An 18,660-nucleotide genomic window follows, 5' to 3' on the forward strand; every position below is an offset into this window, starting at 1 on the left:
CACCTCACTGTCCCTGCTGAGTCCCCAGCCTAGCAGGGGGGTGTGTGTGGGTGCGTCTGGGCTGAGGGCGAAGCCCAGGTGGTCACTGAAGCTCTTTCCGTGGTGGGATTGTCACTGCTGCGCTCCAGGACTGCTGCACTAGCAGCAGCTGTGACCGCTGGGCACCGGGCCCTCACCAGTCGCCCTTCCAGGGCTGGCCTGGCCTGGCCTGGCCTGGGGCCGCAGCAGGACACAGGGCTCCACGTTCTTGTCCAGTCCTGGAGCTGACCGAGAAGACACAGTACAGGTGGCTGGGGCTGAGCTGATGTCACAGCCTCACCCCCACCTCCTCCCAGCATGCTGTGGGCCCAGATCCCAGCTGCAGCCCATGTTTCCTTTGCCAGTGTAGACAGCACGCTGAGGAGGGCAGATGGGCGTGGGCTGCTCAAGGCCATGAGGACTCACACCTGAGCCCCCACTGCTGAGCAGTGACAGCTGCGGATGCGCCTGGGTCACCTGATCCAAGGTACTTTAGCATGGAGGCAGGAAGTAGGGGATCACTGGAGGGCCCTATGTGCTAACCTTTTCCCCGGTATTTCCAAACCACACGTGGTATTCTGTGCTTTGCCCAAGGTGACAGAAACGCCATGTTACCTAAAGTGTGCCAGTACTTGTAAGGTTATTCGGGAAGTGTATGACATATAAATTCTGATCATCTAAAACAGCAAGTCTCCACCAGGCATGGTGATGCCTGCTTATCGCTACTTAGTAAGCCGAGACAGGAGGATCACTTGACTCACGAGTGTGAGACCAACCTGGCTAACACAGCCACACCCAGTCTCAAAACCAGAAAACAGCAAGTCTTAGGGTCCTTCACCATCATGTGGGGGCCTTGAGGAGGCCACACGCAGAGGCCGCTTCCGAGTGGGCTCGCCTCGGGTTTGGGACGGGGCAGTTCCAGAACCAGGAGGGACTGAAGATAAGCCCAGCTGGGCCTGTGCTGCTTCGACACCATCCTGCCTCGGCACATGCAAAACCCGTATCCCTTCAGCCCCAACCTGCCGCTGTCGCACAGACTCACTAGTCTGCGGCGCTCTCGGTGGCGTCAGCAGCTGGCTGCGGCACCCGCGACGCGCAGTCACCTCCGCCGGCTGGGCCTCGCCGTGCAAGGCCCGGGTGCTAAGCGTCCACTTGTGACTGCTTCGGACGTGCCAGGCCCGGCCCCAGGCCCTCTGCACTGAGCGCGTGGTGCACGCTCGCCCTTCTTTGGTTTTGGGGCGTGGTCAGCTGCTCAGCTTGGCCCGAGGCGTGCTTCGGCCCTGGCGTCGCAGGGCCGTATACACGGCATCCTCTGCACTCACCCCGGAAACGGTGCAGCGTGGCCAGGACTGTCCTGCACAGAAGGCCACTGTCCCGGGCCGCAGGCTGGGAAGGCTATGGTGAGGGCAAGGACCTCGCGCTTCCGTGTGAGCCTCGCAGTGGCAGCAGTCCCCCAGCATACAGCGAGGACTGCACCCACAATTAAGCCGAGTTAAGAGAAGGTAAAACAACTAGTGTATTCAAGACAGTTTTAATGTTTTTGTGAGTCAGAAATATCAGTCATATAGTGAACATTAATGGTGAACTTAACTGTTTCCTCCAATTGGAGACTTACATTACTTATACAATATGATACAGAATTGACTGCGCTGGAAACAATTTATTAAATGTTAACATGAGAAGGGCTCTTTAGGCCCTGCCTGGGACGTTCAGGGGCCCTCTACATCCATATTCAAAGTTAGTCACTTATTAGCATTAAACTATTTTCAGTGCAAATAATTTTTTAAAATCTGTGATTGCAGCGTGTCTTCCTGAATCAGAGATCTGAGTTAGAAAGCAACAGCGTTCTGTCCGGGTGCTCCCAGGTGGCACTGAGCACCCAAGAGGGACGACACCAGTGCGGGGGCAGTGAAGAACTGCAGAGCAGCCGAGGGCCTCTGCCCGTGGGGCATTCCCCGCGGTGTGTATGTGTGTATGCAGTATACGTGAGACCTCCGTACACTCAATTTTAGAATGAGATGTAAGGACGCTCCATTCCTTAGTTTCACTGCAGCTTCAAGAGACCAAATGAGAACCGGAGCAGCTTGTCTGGGCTGGCCTGTCCAGCTCAGAGCCCTGCCCGTCCCGTCCCATCCACACTGCCCGGCCGGCCAGGAGCCAGCAGCTCCTGGCTGTTGCTGTCCCCGTCACTCCTGCAGTCCACGCCCAGCAGGTGTCTGAGCAGCAGCGGGGTCACTGCACTATAGTCCCACCTGGAGAACTGGCCAGGCTGGGAGATGACAGCCCTGCAAACAAAGCAGTTTCCATTAACCCAGCAACACGGGACTGCCACGCCAGTCCCAGCGCTGCAGCTTCCAGCATCCTCCTGTCTGTCTGCCCACTGCCTGACCCCGGGCCACGCTGTGGGCCTTGCCTGCGTGTGCAGGGTGTGGGCTGGCCCTGGCCTCGCGGCTGAGGAGCCTGGGTTCTTTGAGGCTTCCCAGTGAGGTCAGAGCCTCAGGCTCTGTCAGCCTTGGCTACAACCTCCACAGCCACAGCCCAGGGCACTACAGCCCTCCGTTAGAGGCACTTTTGGAAAAGCATTACTTGCTGGGAACACATGCTTTCTCACGGTGGGCAGGGCAGCCCTGGTGCTAGTGGCCTCCCATGGACACCAAAGGTCAGGACATGCTGCGGGAGGCTGGCGGGGGCTTTGCGTGGGTGTGTAGCTGTGCTGGGCCACAAAGACAACAAAGGCAGCCGGCCCTCCTCTGGCCAGTCACCTGTCTGAAGATAAGGCATCCAGCCGCAGACAAGGAGCCCACTGTCCACGCGCCACCGCTACAGGCAGACACCGCACACCTGCACGCAGGCTCAGGGACACCGTAGGTAGCGACTGCAGCACCCTTCCTGGCCTTGGCTCCTGGAGAGCTAGGAAAACAGCTGTTACCTGCAGCAGCCTGTCACCTCCCCACGGGTCAGTGCCTGCTGACTCTGCCTGACCCCCATCGCTGGATGGACTCCTCTGCCCTGCACTTGGAGAGGATGCGAGCAGAGGAAGCCACAGTGGCTCCTGCGTGAGGCCCAGGCCCTACCGGCTGCAAGGGCCAAGGGCCCTGCTGTGCTCCCAAGAAGGGACCGGCGCTCTTCTCCTGCAGGGATGGAGATGGAGGCCCCACAGAGCCTCGTCCCATTGAAACTGGGAACTCTGCACACCTTGAGGCGGCTCAGACAGAGCTAGATTGGCCACCAGGAAGGTGACACCAGCCAAGTAGAAGTATGTGGGTTCCTGGTGGCATAGTTACGAATTTTAAAAACAGGAAAAAATGACTTTAGCCTTTCACTTAGCTGACTGTGTCTCAAATTACTCCCGCACAGACCCTGTGTAAACACTGATGGGTCTTTTCTGAGGTCTGCTGTGCGGGTAATTGCTGACGTGGCCTCAGTGGCACAGGTGGCTTGTGACTTCCTTTCCCTGCAGGAGGCAGGGGTAACCTAGGCATCAGGCTCTGTGTTCTGCTGTCCGTGGAGGCAGTGCCAGGCTATCACCAGGCCTCAGGCTGCGGCCCCAGCAAAGGCCTGGCTGTGCTGCCCTGTTGGCCCAGCCCAAGGCTTTCCCATGTGCTCGCCCCTGCACCCTTCTTCAGTCCATACTCAGGGACCTGGGACCAACACACCCATGGCTCCTTGGCCGCGTACTGGCAGGGGTCCCGGGTTAGCAGCTGGGACTGGGCAGGGGCTTGCTGGGGACCATGTGGCCTGGCTGAGGTCACAGATGCTCAAGCTGTGGCGATGGAATCACATTGCCACTCCGAGGGGTAGAGCGCTGGGAAAACCACCCTCCAGAGTTCCCGCTCTTCTCCCTCGGCGCTCTGCCCCAGCTGTGTCCCCACTGTCTCCGTGGTGGTGGCCTTGCCCTGCCGAGGTGGCGAGGAGCCGTAAGGACACCACTACCCTGCTTACTCAGATGTTGAGTCAAATCTGCTCTTGTTGCCAACAGCCCCAGCACCTGTGTCCTGGCTTGGGGCCGCTGGCCCTGACAGGCTTCTGGAGCACCAAGCAGGCAGGTGCTCTCCACCAGGGACGTCTGTCACGGATGGGACCGTCCTGGGCTCTAATCAGCAGTGGCCATGTCATCCCCAAGGGGAACTGTGCTCCAGTTGAGTGCCGCACCAGATCCAGGCCTGGGCTGGCCTTTGCAGCACTGAGCAGCGACATCAAGGCTGTCACCAGAGTGGATGGGCAACTTACTGCTCTGGTCTGAGAACAGTCCACAGGGATTATGTCCAGTTCCCATCCTGGGGACACTGCTGGGGCAGGGGACCTCAGCAGCAAGACAGGGCCCCAGGGATGAGGTGTGCAAGTCTGGGTGCCACCTCCCCCACCTGGGGTTTTCTGAACCTGTCACCCTCACCTTCAGCCAAAGCCCAGGGACAGCTTTGCAACAGAGAGACTTAAGCATCTCCCTGGGCAGAAGGGAGAGCAGGGATGATCGTGCGTGTGTGCATGCATGCATGCGTGGTCTCAGCTCTGGAGATCTCACCTAGCTTGGCCAGGCGCACACTGCGTAACTCATCCAGGAGAAGCCAGCAGCTAAGTGACAACACTGGGTGAAGAGCAATACCACCACACGATGCCCTCTGCAGCATCACCCCGAGGCGGCGCCCTCGTTCTGCTGCGCCATGGGGAGGCTCCCAGGGGAGCAGCCCTTCCAAGCCAGGTGCATGCCAGAGCCCCTAGCCCAGGGAGCCAGGTCCCACACGGGAGCTGAGGAGCCTCGCTCTAGAGCCACGCGGGAGAAGTACATCCGGCTAAGGCTGCACGAGGAGAAAGCGCCCACCCAGCGGCTGCCCGCTTGGGGACGGGAAGAGCAGAAGCCCTCGGAGGTGGCATTCACCACTACCCGCCACAAGCGCCATGCCTCAAGCAACAGCTCAAGGTATGAACAAACAAGGACACGCCATGCAGATGTGCTTCGGGCACTGGAAAGACAGGAAGAGCAGCCAGCAGGGGACAGCAGGGAGTGGCAGCCTATGGAAGCTCAGGGCTGACTGAGGAGGGGCTGTCAGGGCCACCCTTGCTGAGCTGTCACCTCTGGGCGGGACCAGCTGTGTGAGTGCAGGGGGCCTAGGATGGCTGGGAGCAGCGTTCATGGAGACGCCTGGGCCACAAGGCCCAAGGCCCCTGTGACCGTGGCGTCCACAGTCCACACACAGTAGCCTCCACCTCTCAGCCCTCCCAAGTCCTCAGCTACACAGTGACAAGACCCTTAACTTCTCAGCCCTTCACAGCCTTTTCTGGTTCACGGAGAAGATGGTCTGTACTCTGGTGCATTCACAGAGGGCATAGGGACTCCAGAATGCTACGCACAAGTGAGTCGGCTGTGATAGTGACAAGGGACAGCTAAAGGAAGCAGGGAAACAAGTGGTTTTCTTATGCTGATAAATATTGATATTTAGGCTTCATTTATTATTCCAAAAGTTACAAGCTTAATTTACTGATATTTATGTTAGAAAGGCTCTTTATGACATTTATTCAGGCTGTTAAGAAATTAGGTGACAACGTGAAATGCACATTTATTTTTTTTTTTGCTGAAGCTAATTATGCATACAGTTTTACACACGTGCCCAACAGCAATCACAATGAACTCAGGTATAGAAATGAACAATGCAGAAGTTAGCTGTCTGTCACACTTAACTCGACACTGATGATGCCACATGCAGAGAGGCACATCCCACGTGACAGTGGGGTACAGGGTTCTGCCCTGCACACGGGGTCTCCTCTCCCCAATGTCACTGGGCATGGTGAAGAGCACCTTATTAACCTAGGCCTCACACTGGTCCGAGGGCCGGAGGAGTCCCAGGATGGCAGGCAACCACCGTTACCTTCACGACCATGACCAGCACCTCCTGGTTATCTTCCAGGCTGAGGAAGGCCGCCTGGACAGCTGTCCTGCCCCACGTGCGTGCGTCACTCAGAGGCCCCGATCAGCCACGCCTGCAGCCACCCTCAGGCGCACAGCCTGTGCCACGGCTTCCTGGAACTCTGCTCTGCCTGCCTGGCCTCGGCTGCCGTCTGCACACTCTGAGCTGCTCGCCAAGAGGAAGCGTCTTCACGCAGGCGGTGACAGGGTCCTGGCCCACAGGTGCGGTCTCCCCGATCTCAGCACGCGTTTAATGCTTAAACTGCTTTCTAGATGCAAGCTGGCTCCATGGCACACAGGTGATCCCAGCTACTTAGCTGGCTGAGGCGGGAGGATCCCAATTTTGAGGATAGTCTGGGCAGCTTGATGAGACTGTTTCAAAACAAAACAAGAAGGGGTGGTGGTGGGACCTGGAGGGGGGACCCCAGGGTGTGGGGAGAGATGGGTGCTGCTGACTCCTGCCTGGGGCAGGGTATGCACTGTGCCAAGCCGCACACACTGGCTCCGCCGCATTCCTGAGGTCTTTGGGACAAGACTCACCAGGCTGGCTTCTTCCCTGCCCTCTATGTTCAAGGTGTCACGCTTGCTGGAGTCACTTCGGAAGCTGCCCTGCTGGCTGGCTGTGCAGCACCAGGCTGTTGCCTGCACGTGGAAGGCACAGGGCTTCCTGGCCCACTCAGCCACCTAATGGCTGCGCCTTGCCGAGAACTGTGTGCGAGTACGAAGCTGGCTCGGGATGTGACCCCTGCTCCTGGCAGCCAGCACCCAGGGCGGACAACCGGGAGCACCGCCATGAGGCGGCCAGGGTCGGCGGGAAAGGACCCTTCCCTCAGCGCTCCCAGGCGACAGCACCGCTGGTGCTCTGTCCTCCCACCTCAGTGCTCTCCTGGCCATCAAAGAAAGAGCAGGAGGGAGCGGGTACACAGAGTCCTCCAGCCATGTGGCGGGTGGCCATGTGGCTGGTGGCCATGTGGCTGGTGGCCATGTGGCTGGCAGCTCTCCCGGCAGAGTTGTGACGTGGCAAGACACTGCCCTGCTCCCCACCCCAGCAGGGTCCCTCAGTCCGGGCAGTGGGAAGGTGACCCAGGGACGCTGCTTGCCGGGCCTGGGCCTGGTGCTGCCAAGGCTCCATGTGAAGTTCTGGACGCTGAAACTGTAGGCGCAGTGCCTCAGAAGCATCTGACCGCGTCTCCACAACCACGGGGATGTGAGCCTGCGCACGGCTGCTTCTCACCCTCCGCCTGGCGCCCAACCCCTCTGCAGAGCTGACCTGGCCCAGGACGTCTCTGCCACCTCTGCTCCGCTCCCCTTAGGGACGGGGGCTGCATTTTGAGGTATAGAAGACATGGACATGGGACAAGGGGAGAAGCTGTGCCACTCAGCTCACAGGTGGCACTGGCTGTGCTGTCACCTTAGCCACCTGCACTAAGAGGCTGGAGGGGATGTGGGGTGGGACCTGGCCCTGGGTGGCTCCCAGGAGGGCTGCTGCTCATGCACCACCTGGAGACTGCACAAAGCTACCAGCTTTCACTGGCCACCTTGCAAACCAGTGTCCATGACCATGACCTCCATGTCTCATCGCACAGCTGTGCAGAACAGAAAAACAACCCTAAATGCTCAAACTAGGTTAACAAAGTAATTTTCCTTTACATACAAAACAGAGGCCTCAAAGAACCATCTCATCTGCTAAGAGCTAGAGTCTGAGGACCACAGGAGGAAGCCCGCCCTGCAGGGCCGCAGCAGTGTGGCCAGGCTGCGGTGGAGCGTGCCCAGGTGGTCTTGAGCACCAGACCGCCAGGATCCCGAGGGCTGTCACCTCACCTCTGTCACGCATGGAGAAGCAAAGCAAGCCCATGCCTGGTACCCCACGCCGAAGTTGCAAGGTGCCCAGGAGCCTGGGCACACTGTAGTCACACCCTGCCGCCCAAAAGCAGAGATAAAAATCCCAACAGAACAAACGAAACCTCCTTTTCCCTGATTGGGAAGAAAACAAGCCAAGCCCGTGGACACACCAGTCTCGGCGTAGGGGCAGAGGCGCTGCCGACACTGCCACCAGCTGTCCCCGGCCAGCTCTGGGTCGCATGGGGATTCAAGAGCACAGCGTCTCAATCAAAGTTCTCAAACTGCTTCTTTGGAAAAAGATGTTTATTAAACAATTTTAATTGTCATAAAATGACTAAAATGGGTTTTAAAAATTAAGGCTCTTCTCTTTCTGTGGATTGCCAGAACAATGTAAAAATAATGTCATCAACCCTGCTCAACGCTTGCTCCTAAAGTTAAATTTCATAGATTCCTAAACATTTTATGATTAAGATAAAAAACTGGACTATAAATGACAATTAATGGCCTTCTGTGCTGAACACACTCTGATCAGGTGTACAATATTCTAGTCGAGTAGTTAAGAAGAATATTCCAGTGAAAGCACTGATCTCAGCTTAGCGCTCTAAGCCACTGTCCCCACGGTCATGATTCCCTACACTGCAGGATCAGATACAGGACACTACCCCAGGCTCTACGGGCTCCCAGGAGGGTGACTGACTCGGCTGGCAAGGAGTTTGAGTATATAGTTTTTAAATGCTCTAAGGTGAATTATCAAATGATTCAGAATTACATGGCATGCAGTATCCAAAATTATGGCTCTGATGCATTTAGATTTACATTAAGAGTAAGAAGTGTCATTCACATTCATTGTACACCCCGCCCCTCCCGAGAGAAAAAATCACTACCTATTCAAGTTCTAGATCTGGTGCAGCATTAAGGATTAAAACTTACCACTTTACCAGGCCTTCCCCATGTGCAAATAAATCCCTCCTGACAAGCAGTGACTATACAGTCTTCAAGAAAAATTAACACAGTCAGTCTCTCGTGTGCTATCTTTTTACAGATCAGAGGCTCTAACAAGGGAACATCTTCCATCCGAGGACACAAGGGTGTTCCCAGAGTTTTGGCGGGGTCCGTTTTGGTTTTCGTAACTAGGTTCAGTTTGTCACTGCTCTTGCTGGAAATGTGCCCCATGCTGTGGTTCCGCTTGTGGTCTTTCTCGTGGTGCCTCTCCTTGCGGTCATGTAGAGAGAGGGTCGCGAACTTGCTGACCCCGGACGCGATGGCCCCGTCCATGACACTGCTCTTGCTGCCGGCATTCGAGACAGCCGAGTGGGGGAGGCTGTTGGACCGAGGCAGGGGCGGGGGCACAGAGTTCCCAGGCGTTGTGACGCTGTTCCCATTGCTTCCAGCAGGAGGACTGGTGGCATTCATGACATTGGTGTGTGTCCTTGCTCTCGAGAGCGGTTGGTGGGGGAAGAGGATGTCTTCTGTGAGGTCCCATAGGCACAGCTGCGTGTCCTGGCCCACCGAGCCAAACCAGTAGGTAACACTGACAGGGCGGCTGTCGGTAGAGTTCCGCTTGGACAGCCGCGACTGTGTGCAGTTGGCCCGATCTCTGCTGAAATGCAGAAGGTCCTGAAAGTCCTCGTCGCTGCCGCTGAACTCCATAGGGTCGCTTTCCTCCACACTAGTAGTGTAGGGATCGAACGCCACGACACTGACCCAGGACTTGTGCCCGTGGCCTCTCGCAATTACTCGGCAGTCTACAAAGGACCAGACTGTCACCAAGTCGTCCTCTCCACCTGTCACAATGTACTTGCCGTCTGGGCTCCAGCACACACACAGCAAGCCCCCAAAGTAGCTTTTCATCGTACCGTGAAGCTCCACGGAGTCGAAGTTGAACACCCGCAGAAACCCGTCCTGGCTCACGCACACCAAGAACTTGCCATCTGGGGAGAAAGCAAACTCGTTGAGGGCCCCCTCGCCCACCGTCCACTTAAGGAGAGGGTTCCTCGTGGATTTGCTCTTGCAAGTGTGCACGGCAAAGCTCTCTCCCTGCTTCAGGAGCTGGTAGTGGGGGGCTGTGGTGCCACAAGCGTGCTCCACGTTATACAAGTACATGTTCCCGCTCGAATGGGCTACTAGGAAAAGGCTTTCAGAGCCGGGCACCCATCTGACACAGGTTACGCGTGCCTTGTCTATTAGTCTCTGTGAAGACAAAGGAGAAGAGGTTAGCACAAGGGAGCAGTGCACGGCTCCACTCTGCCTGCAAGAACACCGGGCTGCTGCTCGGGCATCCCCGCTGTCCTGTGTGGTCAGGCTGATGACGGACGGCATTTGGCCCTGAGCACTCCACTCCAGAACTGCACCAGAACCGCACTTGTTCGCCATGCCTGCAGCTGTCACTGAGGGCCTACTGTGCGCCAACCTGCACGCGGGACACTGGGTGCCCTGGCAAGAGGCAGCCTGGCACATTTTTGTGGAGCACCCAGAGCTTCCCTGCTCTGAAGGGCTTCGTCTCTGTGTTGTCACTGGAGGGCCTGTTCCTGCTCTGGCTGCGCAGGGGAGGAACACAGGCTGGAGGGTTCACTAGGGTGTCCCCACTGTTCGCACATGTTCCTGCCCAGCTTGGGGGGCTGCTTAACACCACTGCCGCTCTCCTGCTTCCAGCGCTACCCTGACTGCTGCTCCCACGCGCTGGTGGTAGCATTTCGTTAAGGCCACGGGGGCGAGGGCAGGAAGCAAGCAGCAGCGGCCTCCACCATGCTGATTCTTCTCTGTACTGCCTGCTGTCCAATCACTGCACCAGGAACCACCCAGACATCCCCACGTCTCTGCCAGGAATTCCCACCTTCCCAGAGCAGGAGGCCGCGCCCACACCTGCTACTGCTTCACCCGAACGGCCCCAGACACTGCTACAGACGCTGCCAAGGACATGCAGCTCCTGCCTGCTGAGTCCATGCATCTGCTATGCAGAAGGGAAGTAGCTTGACTTCATAAAGGAGAGAAAAGAAACTCGCGACCACTCGCTTAGTGCATAAGCACAAGAGCTCAGCAGGCAGGTGGGCAACAAGCCTGACGGACAGGCCCAGAGACCCAGGCTCTATGGGCCAGGCTGGGGCCGTGCTCACTGCCACAGAATGGCACTCTGGGTTCTCTTACAATCACAGACACTGCTTGTGGGGACACAGCCGACATTGCCACCTGTTTCTTCCCTTTGCTCTTGCTGACCTACTTAGGAAACACACACCGTCTGACGGGGATCCTGCCAGGCCGGGGCCCAGGCGGGTGGTGTGCAGGCCCCGGGACACCCCTGTCCCTGCGGGAGCTCACAGCCTGCTGGGCTGCCAGGGCCATGTGGCCCCGTTGTGGGCTCCCCAATCACTCATCAGGCCTCCCGGGTGGCTGACAGCAGCTGCTGCCTTTGCCCTGGAACTACAGTTCTTGATTCCTGACCTCACCTCTCACTAGAACCCAACCCAAACCCATTTTCCAACATCCCTTCTCAGCTACCCTATGTATCATGTATGGAAAATTTTAAGGACATAAAAATTTCTAGCAGTACGGATAGGTCCAATTTTATTTTGGATCTTAAAAAAAACACACAAAACAATTAAACATTAAAACTAAACGAAACCTGTCCAGTAAAAATAGTGGTGCTCTGCAATAGCGAGGTGTGAAGAGTTCCAGTAAAGAAGTGCTACTGTTGTGTCGCTGCTAATGAAACAGCTTCCTTCAAAAAGTGGCCAGGAGCACCACGCGGACTGAGCCTGCATGGGCGGCCACCGCAGCGCCTGCCGGGCCATCTGGCCACACCCTCCTGTCCCACTCCATCCCTGGGGCCCCTGAACCCTCTTCCAGGGTTGCAAACTGGCCTGCCCTGCGTGCTTCCCTGGCAGCTCCTGTGCTCCACGGCAAGGAAAACAGGTCTGGGGTGCCAGAGCCATGACCACTGCAGAAGCAGCGGGCGACACGGTCTGAGCGCCGGCTTGAGTGTCAGGCATGGCCAACAGCTTCACGCTGTGCTACGACTCTCCAGATCACCCTGCAGGTGGGTGTGGGCTCCACCCAGCAGGTGGCACACAATCCACAAGCCAGGCTGCAGGGGTCCTTTAGCACACTGCCTCGCTTACTAGTTCATTGCCAAGGTCGGCCCTGAGCCACACTCACACCCCTGCAACCTGGGGCAGTTTCTCAGGTCTGAGGCATGCACCTGCAGGCGAAATGCCCCAGTGAACAGCTGGCCACAGGCTTGTCCTTTCATAACTTTAAAGGCAGTGCCAACTGCCTCCCCTGGAAAATGTCACCAGTTCCGTCCCACTATGAGATGACAGAGCCTGCTTTCCTACAGGACGGTGGGGTCACTGCCCTGTGACTCACAGGGAAAGCACCTTAGAAGAGTCCTGTTCACTTGTCTAGCCCAGAGCATGTGCCACATGCCTGGCACTGGAACGCTAGCACTAATGACACGGCTGCACCTGCCCACATGGAGTTTCTGCCCCAGCAGCAGGAGAGCAGTGCTGGAGGGGACTACTGCTAGGATGCCAAGAAACTGGCCTCCTCCGGTGGGCACAGCCATGGAGATGGCAGACAGCAGCCTGAGACAGACACAGCTGGGCATCCGGAGAGGCCCAGGCCTGGCCTTTAGACTAAGGACATACCTGAACACTTAATTCAACTGTACAGCCTGCTCTGTGGCACAGGGGTATGTGTCTGTCCCAGGAAATGTCTGCTTAAACAAAAAAAGACTCCCTGGAGATCCACGTTAAGCCCCAGCACCTCCTGCCTGTACCAGCTCTCCTTCCAGAAAGGCAGTGGGACAAGCCCTTGGGAAACCTGCGCTGGAGGCGGGGACTCTGTCGAGATAGTCCCCAGCCTGCTGCACGCCTGGGTGCGGAGGCCTGTGAGGTCTGCAAGCTTCTGCACAGCCGCTTGCTGAAGGAACCCTTGGGGCTCGCTGGAGAAAGCCAATGCATTTCCCGAGCGAGTCCCGTCTGACTTCTGCCATTCTGGGGGCTGGCAGTGCTGCAGCAGGCCGCCAAAGGCTCCTTTTGTGGTTTCGGAAAAGTAATGGGCTCACACCGGGGACTGAGCTCTATCTCTAGGCCTTTCTTGGTTTAAATTTTCAGTGTCTTGCTAAATTGTCCAGGCCTGGCTCCAACCTGCAGTCTATCTGCCTCAGCCCTGAAGAGTGCTGGCATCACAGGCCTGTGTCGCCCTGTCCAGCTGGCACTGAGGTTTCTGAACGAAGAAGAACAGGAAAAGCCCCTGGTAAAAGGGACAGAAACAGGGGCGAGGGGCTGGTCAGGAAGCCAGGGCAGTGCTCTGGGCTCCGCACTGAGGGGCTGTGGATGGAGGTCGCTGGGGGAGCAGACGGCCATGTGCAGGGGGGTGTTAACACCCATGTTCTGCCCAGTGAGTGAGCAGGAAGGCAGGCTTGTCAGCCACAGCAGCGCGAGCCAACTCAGGACCCTCTGCTCTGCGCAGAAACTCCACCACCTTACACACGTGACATTTCTGCGTAGGTCAGGTTGCCTCCTCAGGGGTGTGGGAGGCAGTGGTGGTGGATACTGTGGGCCTCAGACTGAAGTGAGCCAGAGGGTTGGCAAGGGCGGAGGCGAAGAGAGGGGGTGGGAGCAGCAGAGCTGGCCGCACATGGCGAGGGTCCACTCTGCCAGCATAGGCAGCCCAACAGCTCTGCCGGGTTGGCACCCCAGGGCTGAGGGCAGGGAACAGGCTCCCTCCGGAGAGCAGAGGCAGCAAGCTGGCCCTGAGGCATGCAGGGCGGCAGGCAGAAAACACATGTAGGCCGAGGCGTGTGAGCACAGGCCAGGCGCAAGCAGAGATAGGAGGGTCAAGGGGCCTTGGCTCCCTGCTCTTGGGTGAGGAGATCGAGAGACCAGATGGGTGGGAAGGTGCTCAGGGCATGGGGACCCCGCTCCAGCCCTCTGGGTACAGCTGAGGTGGATGGTCACACTGACTGATGTGGCTCCACAGTGCCCCAGAACCCATCTCAAAGCCACCTCTGTAAAGCAAACAAAAACTCCACGGCGTTACATGCACGCGACATTTTAACACAGGTCAGGTTGCCTCCTCAGGAGCTGTGCTCAGGTGAGACCCTTGGCCCCTGCACCCCTATCACCAGTCTTCCGCAAAAGCCTCGCCTACTTTCTAATTCTGGAAAGCAAATCAGGGCCACCTCAGAGTCAATGAGAAGACTACCACGTCTGACCGGACTTCCAGAGCAGACACTGTGCAGGAACCGTACTGGTTAAAAGCAACAGGGCAGACACACTAGCCAAGGGCCACTGCTGCAGGCCTAGCCTGGACACTGTCTGGGCACTTCGCTCTGCTTCTCACTACTGACACCTGACAAGCAGCTTCTATGGTGAGGGGGAGCGGACAGGCATTTTACAGTGCGGATATTGTGTTTTAAACTATCTATCTATCTATCTATCTATCTATTTATTTATTTAATTTATTGTGGGTGTGTGGCCAGCTCAGCCCACCAGGGGGCGCGGCTGGCTGGCATGTGGTGCTGGGGGATCGAACCATGGTCCCTGTGCTTTCCCAAGCTTGTTCCAAGTAGGCACCAGCCCATTTTGCTGTTTTTTTTTTTTTTTTTTTTTTTGGCAGAACCAGGGATTGAACTCAGGCCCTTGCGCTTGCCAGGGAAGCGCTTATTCCACTGAGCCATCTCCCCGGCCTGATATTGTGTTTTAACAAAAATTCTATAGCAAATGGTTGAAGACCACAGCAGCTGATGGAAAGGTAATAATGTAGCCGAGGGCAGAACTGGCAATTGGAGGCTTGCATTCTGCACAGGCATCAGAGAGGGCAGTATTAGCAAAGGTATTACAAAGCCACATATGAAAGAACCCGATGTCATTTTTGCCCACGTTGAAGTTTTAAGTAGGTCGTTGGGTATTAATTTCCTTTCTAAAACTGCAACAAAATACAAGGCAGCAGACGAGACAACACAGCACAGGGTGCTGCCCTCCCAGCCGAGCAGCCTGCTCCTCGTGTGCGTGCCTCAGCAAGCTGAAGCTGCTCGCCAGGACGCCTGGGCAGCCCCATGAAGACGCAAGTGCAGAGCAGAGGGTCCCATCACCTGCCAGCAATGACGGGAGATGACAAGCTCCTCTTAGGTAAAATCACATTCAGATCACAATCTGAAAATCCCAGGAAGCGACTGTCCTGTGGCATACCCAAACCAGAACTCCTACCAGCACAAGGCTGCAGGCACTGCCATGTTGAAGCAAGTCACCACGTGTGACTCCTCCAGCCAGTTACACACAAGCAAACTTCTGGCCCTGAGGTGCTTCCTACAAAGCTGCCTGCTGCCTGGGGGGCTCCGTGTCTGTGAGCCAAAGCACTCACGAGGCCTGTCAGAGACTTTAGGGTGGGACAGGCACCAAGCTTGCCACAGACACCGCTAGCCCACTGGAAGGGGCTGTCAGGCACTCCAGAGCTGGGGCCTCACCCGGTGAGAGCTAGAAAGACCTCAAGCTGAGCTTACAGGGGCCAGGCTCCCAGCGGGGACACTGGGCTATCTTGCTAATATGAAAAGGAGGTCAGGCTGCAGCTCAGGGCAGAGGCCTGGGCTCAACCTGCAGTACAGTAGCACTGAAGTCAGGAAGCCACTCTGAGCTCCCGCCCCACTCGGTGGGAGCGCACAGCTCACACGCGCTCACTCACACACACACACACACTCTGACTGCCCCTCAGTCCCTGGGACTCACTGTGAAGGGGGTTAGGTCACCTGTTCAGGCCAAAGAGCAAACAAGCAAGAATCTGGGCCAGGTCACAGTCTGGAGTCCAGGGATGGCACTGAGGCAGGGGTTGATGGGGCTTGGGCTGCACAGGGGATGATGTGTGCTGTCCTATACATAGGTGGCCCTCTTGGCTACTGTGTCTGCACTGGGCTTAGAACTGACCCATGCATGATGTCATACATGTGCAGCTCCCATGAGAGCCTGGCCCACTACAGGCTTCAACCAGATGGACTCCCGACTTAGCCAGTGCCCAGATGAGGGCAGAGCCTCGGCACAAGGGGCCCCGCCAGACTTGCTAGCCAGAAGTGTAGGCCCAAGGCCATGGAGGGTCCCGGCTGCCATCTCCGCTGCTGTCCTTCCCAGCGTTCCCTCCTGCCGTCAGCCATGCTGGACTCCAACCTTCCTCTGGTGGGGGCTCAGGTGCTGGGACTCTGCTGTTTCTTTCTCCATGTTAAGGCCATGGGCCTACTAAGGCTGTGGGGCAGGAACCTGAATCTCCAAATAGAACTGTTTTTTTTTTTTTTTTTTCTTCTCTCCTTCCTCCTTTCCCTTCTCCTCTGGCGCCTACAGGTTATAGGTTTTAACTTTGCAATACTAACTAGCAGGAATTAAATAAAGTAGTCAGAGAAGTGTGAATGTTAGAAACAAAACTTCCTAAGAATGAAGTGTGTGGACATGGTAGTGCACGCCTGTTGTCCCAGCACTTGGGAGGCTGAGGCAGAAAGCCAGCCCGGGCTATAGAGTTCAAGGCCAGCCGGACCTACAGGAGACCCTGTATCACAACTAAGGAGGGTGGGGCTGCTTCTGACCAGGTGCCGCCGGGAAAATCTACCAAAGCACCTGAAAGTACACTCTGACCTAGTGATGGTGTGATGTCTTTTCCATGGTTTGGGTCGGTCAGCCAGTGCCTATAAAAACCAACTTGGTAAAGGTAAAAACAATCTAATGAGTGGCAGCAGCACCCACTAAAAAGCCCATGCTCAGCTACTGCGAAGAACTTACACCAGGATGCTACAGTGGCTGCACTTATTCTTCCTTTTTTTTGATGGCCGGCTCAGCCTGCCCCGGGGACAGGGCTGGTGTGGCATGTGGTGCAGGGCATCAAACCGTGGTCCCTGTGCTTGCCTAAGTAGGCACTTAAGACAGCTGAGCTATCGCACCAGTTGCTTCATTTGTTTTAAGCTCATCTCATTTTTTTTATTATTTATTTATTTATTATATTTATTTATTGTGTGTGTGTGTGTGTGTGTGTGGCCAGCTCAGCCCACCAGGGGGCGGGGCTGGCTGGCATGTGGTGCTGGGGGATCGAACCGCGGTCCCTGTGCCTTGCCAAGCCAGCTCCAAGTAGGTGCTTTAGACCACCGAGCCATCTCTCCAGCCCCTCATCTCATTTTTAATTTTTCCTTTCTTTCAGTTCTGTGCACATAGAATTTTTAAGACTGCACTACAGAGTTAAGAGGTTTTGGGTTATTTTTTCCCACTTTACTGAAAAATTAGGTAAGCAGTTATTTCAGTGTTAAACTTACTTGACTACAGAAAAGGGGGGTCTCCTGGGCAGGGCTGGGGGCTTGGGACAAAAGCTCCCTCAAAGCTCAAAAGCAGCTGGCCACACCAGAGCGCTGTTTCTGACAGCTGGCAAACCTGATGCCTTCTCCGACCAACTGCACTCCAACCCCAACGCCTTTCTCTCAGCCACAACTTGCAGAAGGGAAAATAACTGTGTCTGGGAAAAGGGTTCCCAGCCTTGGCCTCGCACTGAGTTAAGGCCTGCTGCTGTGCAGCCAGAGCCTCCAACTCTGTTTCCAGGGCACTAAGCCACCAGGTACCACCCAGTACCAGCACACAGGCGAAAGCCTCAGGGTCTCCACTGGGGGACTGTGGGAAAAGAACCTGGTATGTCGCTGCAGTGTCCAGCAGCTGTGGGAGCTCATGCCTAACCCTCTACAAACGTCACACTAAGGCCACAGTTTCCCGGGCCACTGCCAGCCCGACAGTCCATGGACCCAAAATAACACAGCAAGAACTAAAATGGTAAGTTAAGAAAGTAAAAAAAATGCATGTTTACAATGAAACACTGGAATTTGTAAGTTAAAACAGTAATTATCAAAATATAAATTCAAGCATTTTTGGCTTCCCCCCCCCCCCCGGCTTCTTAAAAACTATAAACAGTCAACATATTTGAATCTATTAAATGTTTTTAAAAATTATCAGGGGGCCAGGGAGATAGTTCAGTAGAATAAGTGCTTGCCTGGCAAGCACAAGGGCCTGAGTTCAATCAGTAGGGGCCAGCAAGATAGCCCAGTCTCAACCACCGGCTCAGCGTGCCCCAGGGGTGGGGCCCACACAGCAAAGAAAATATTTTTTAAATATATAGGGATATTATTTTTTGGTTGAAAAAAAAAAAGAGTAAGATACTTTGGCATAAAAAAGGATTTTTTATTTTTGGGGTTTTTTTTGGGTATTTAGTACAGGGTCTACAGTGTCTCACTATACAGATTGGACTCGGAGTGATCCTCCTGTTTTCAGCCTCCCAAGCACTGAGATTACAGGCACGCGCCAACACCACACCCAGTCTCACTGACTGTCTTAGTGTGCCCCAGGGGCGGGGCTGGCACCTTGCCAGCGATCGAACCCCTGCTGCTGCGCTCTGCTTCAACAGCCACGTTAGTCTGCTGAGCTATTTGGCCAGCCCCCAAAAAAGGATTATGATAGAAGGTTTTTTGTTTCCCAATTGACTACACTGATTCAGGCTGTAAAGTGTCCAATCAGGTCATGGAGGGTTGCAGGATCAAATGTTGTAAAAATTCTTGTAAATACGATTAAACTGGCTATAGTTAAAAGGAGCTACTTAAAGGGTTCCCTAAAATCAGAATTTAGTACACTGATATGAAACTAAAATCTAATTCTCTTTGTCCAAAGCAATGAGGCTTTCATGAAATAATAATCTCAGGGCTGGGAAGATGGCTCAGTGGAATAATCGCTTCCCTGTTAAGCACAAGGGCCTGAGTTCAATCCCCAGTTCCACAAAAAGAAAAAGAAATAATAATCTCTTAACATTTGCAGAAACTGAGTTAAAGAACAAAGATGTTAAGCTGGGCATGGTGGTGCACACCTATGTCCCAGCGTTTGGGAGGCTGAGGA

The 18,660-nt window shown here is 55.6% G+C and overlaps 2 protein-coding genes across 14 annotated transcripts in view; one reads left to right on the forward strand and one right to left on the reverse strand.

Moving 5' to 3' along the window:
• Positions 1-6,466, forward strand: part of Mok (MOK protein kinase) — a 37,389-nt gene extending 30,923 nt beyond the window's left edge. The window contains exon 7 of the mRNA XM_023705631.1: positions 5,922-6,466. Coding sequence (XP_023561399.1) covers positions 5,922-6,174 — 253 coding nt within the window. The 3' untranslated portion in view covers positions 6,175-6,466. The remainder of the gene's footprint in view (positions 1-5,921) is intronic.
• Positions 6,467-8,044: 1,578 nt separating this feature from the next.
• Wdr20 (WD repeat domain 20) overlaps positions 8,045-18,660 on the reverse strand; it is a 67,393-nt gene continuing 56,777 nt past the window's right edge. For 4 of the 13 annotated variants that reach the window (XM_004645401.2, XM_004645399.2, XM_023705618.1 and 1 more), the window contains one exon: positions 8,045-9,952. In XM_004645401.2, the coding sequence (XP_004645458.1) occupies positions 8,675-9,952 (1,278 nt within the window). In that variant the 3' untranslated portion in view covers positions 8,045-8,674. The remainder of the gene's footprint in view (positions 9,953-18,660) is intronic. The other 9 variants (XM_023705624.1, XM_023705622.1, XM_023705621.1 and 6 more) reach the window with 3 other exon arrangements.

Source organism: Octodon degus, unplaced genomic scaffold, assembly GCF_000260255.1.
Source record: "Octodon degus isolate 3935 unplaced genomic scaffold, OctDeg1.0 scaffold00226, whole genome shotgun sequence".
In the NCBI taxonomy this organism is placed as follows: domain Eukaryota; kingdom Metazoa; phylum Chordata; class Mammalia; order Rodentia; family Octodontidae; genus Octodon; species Octodon degus.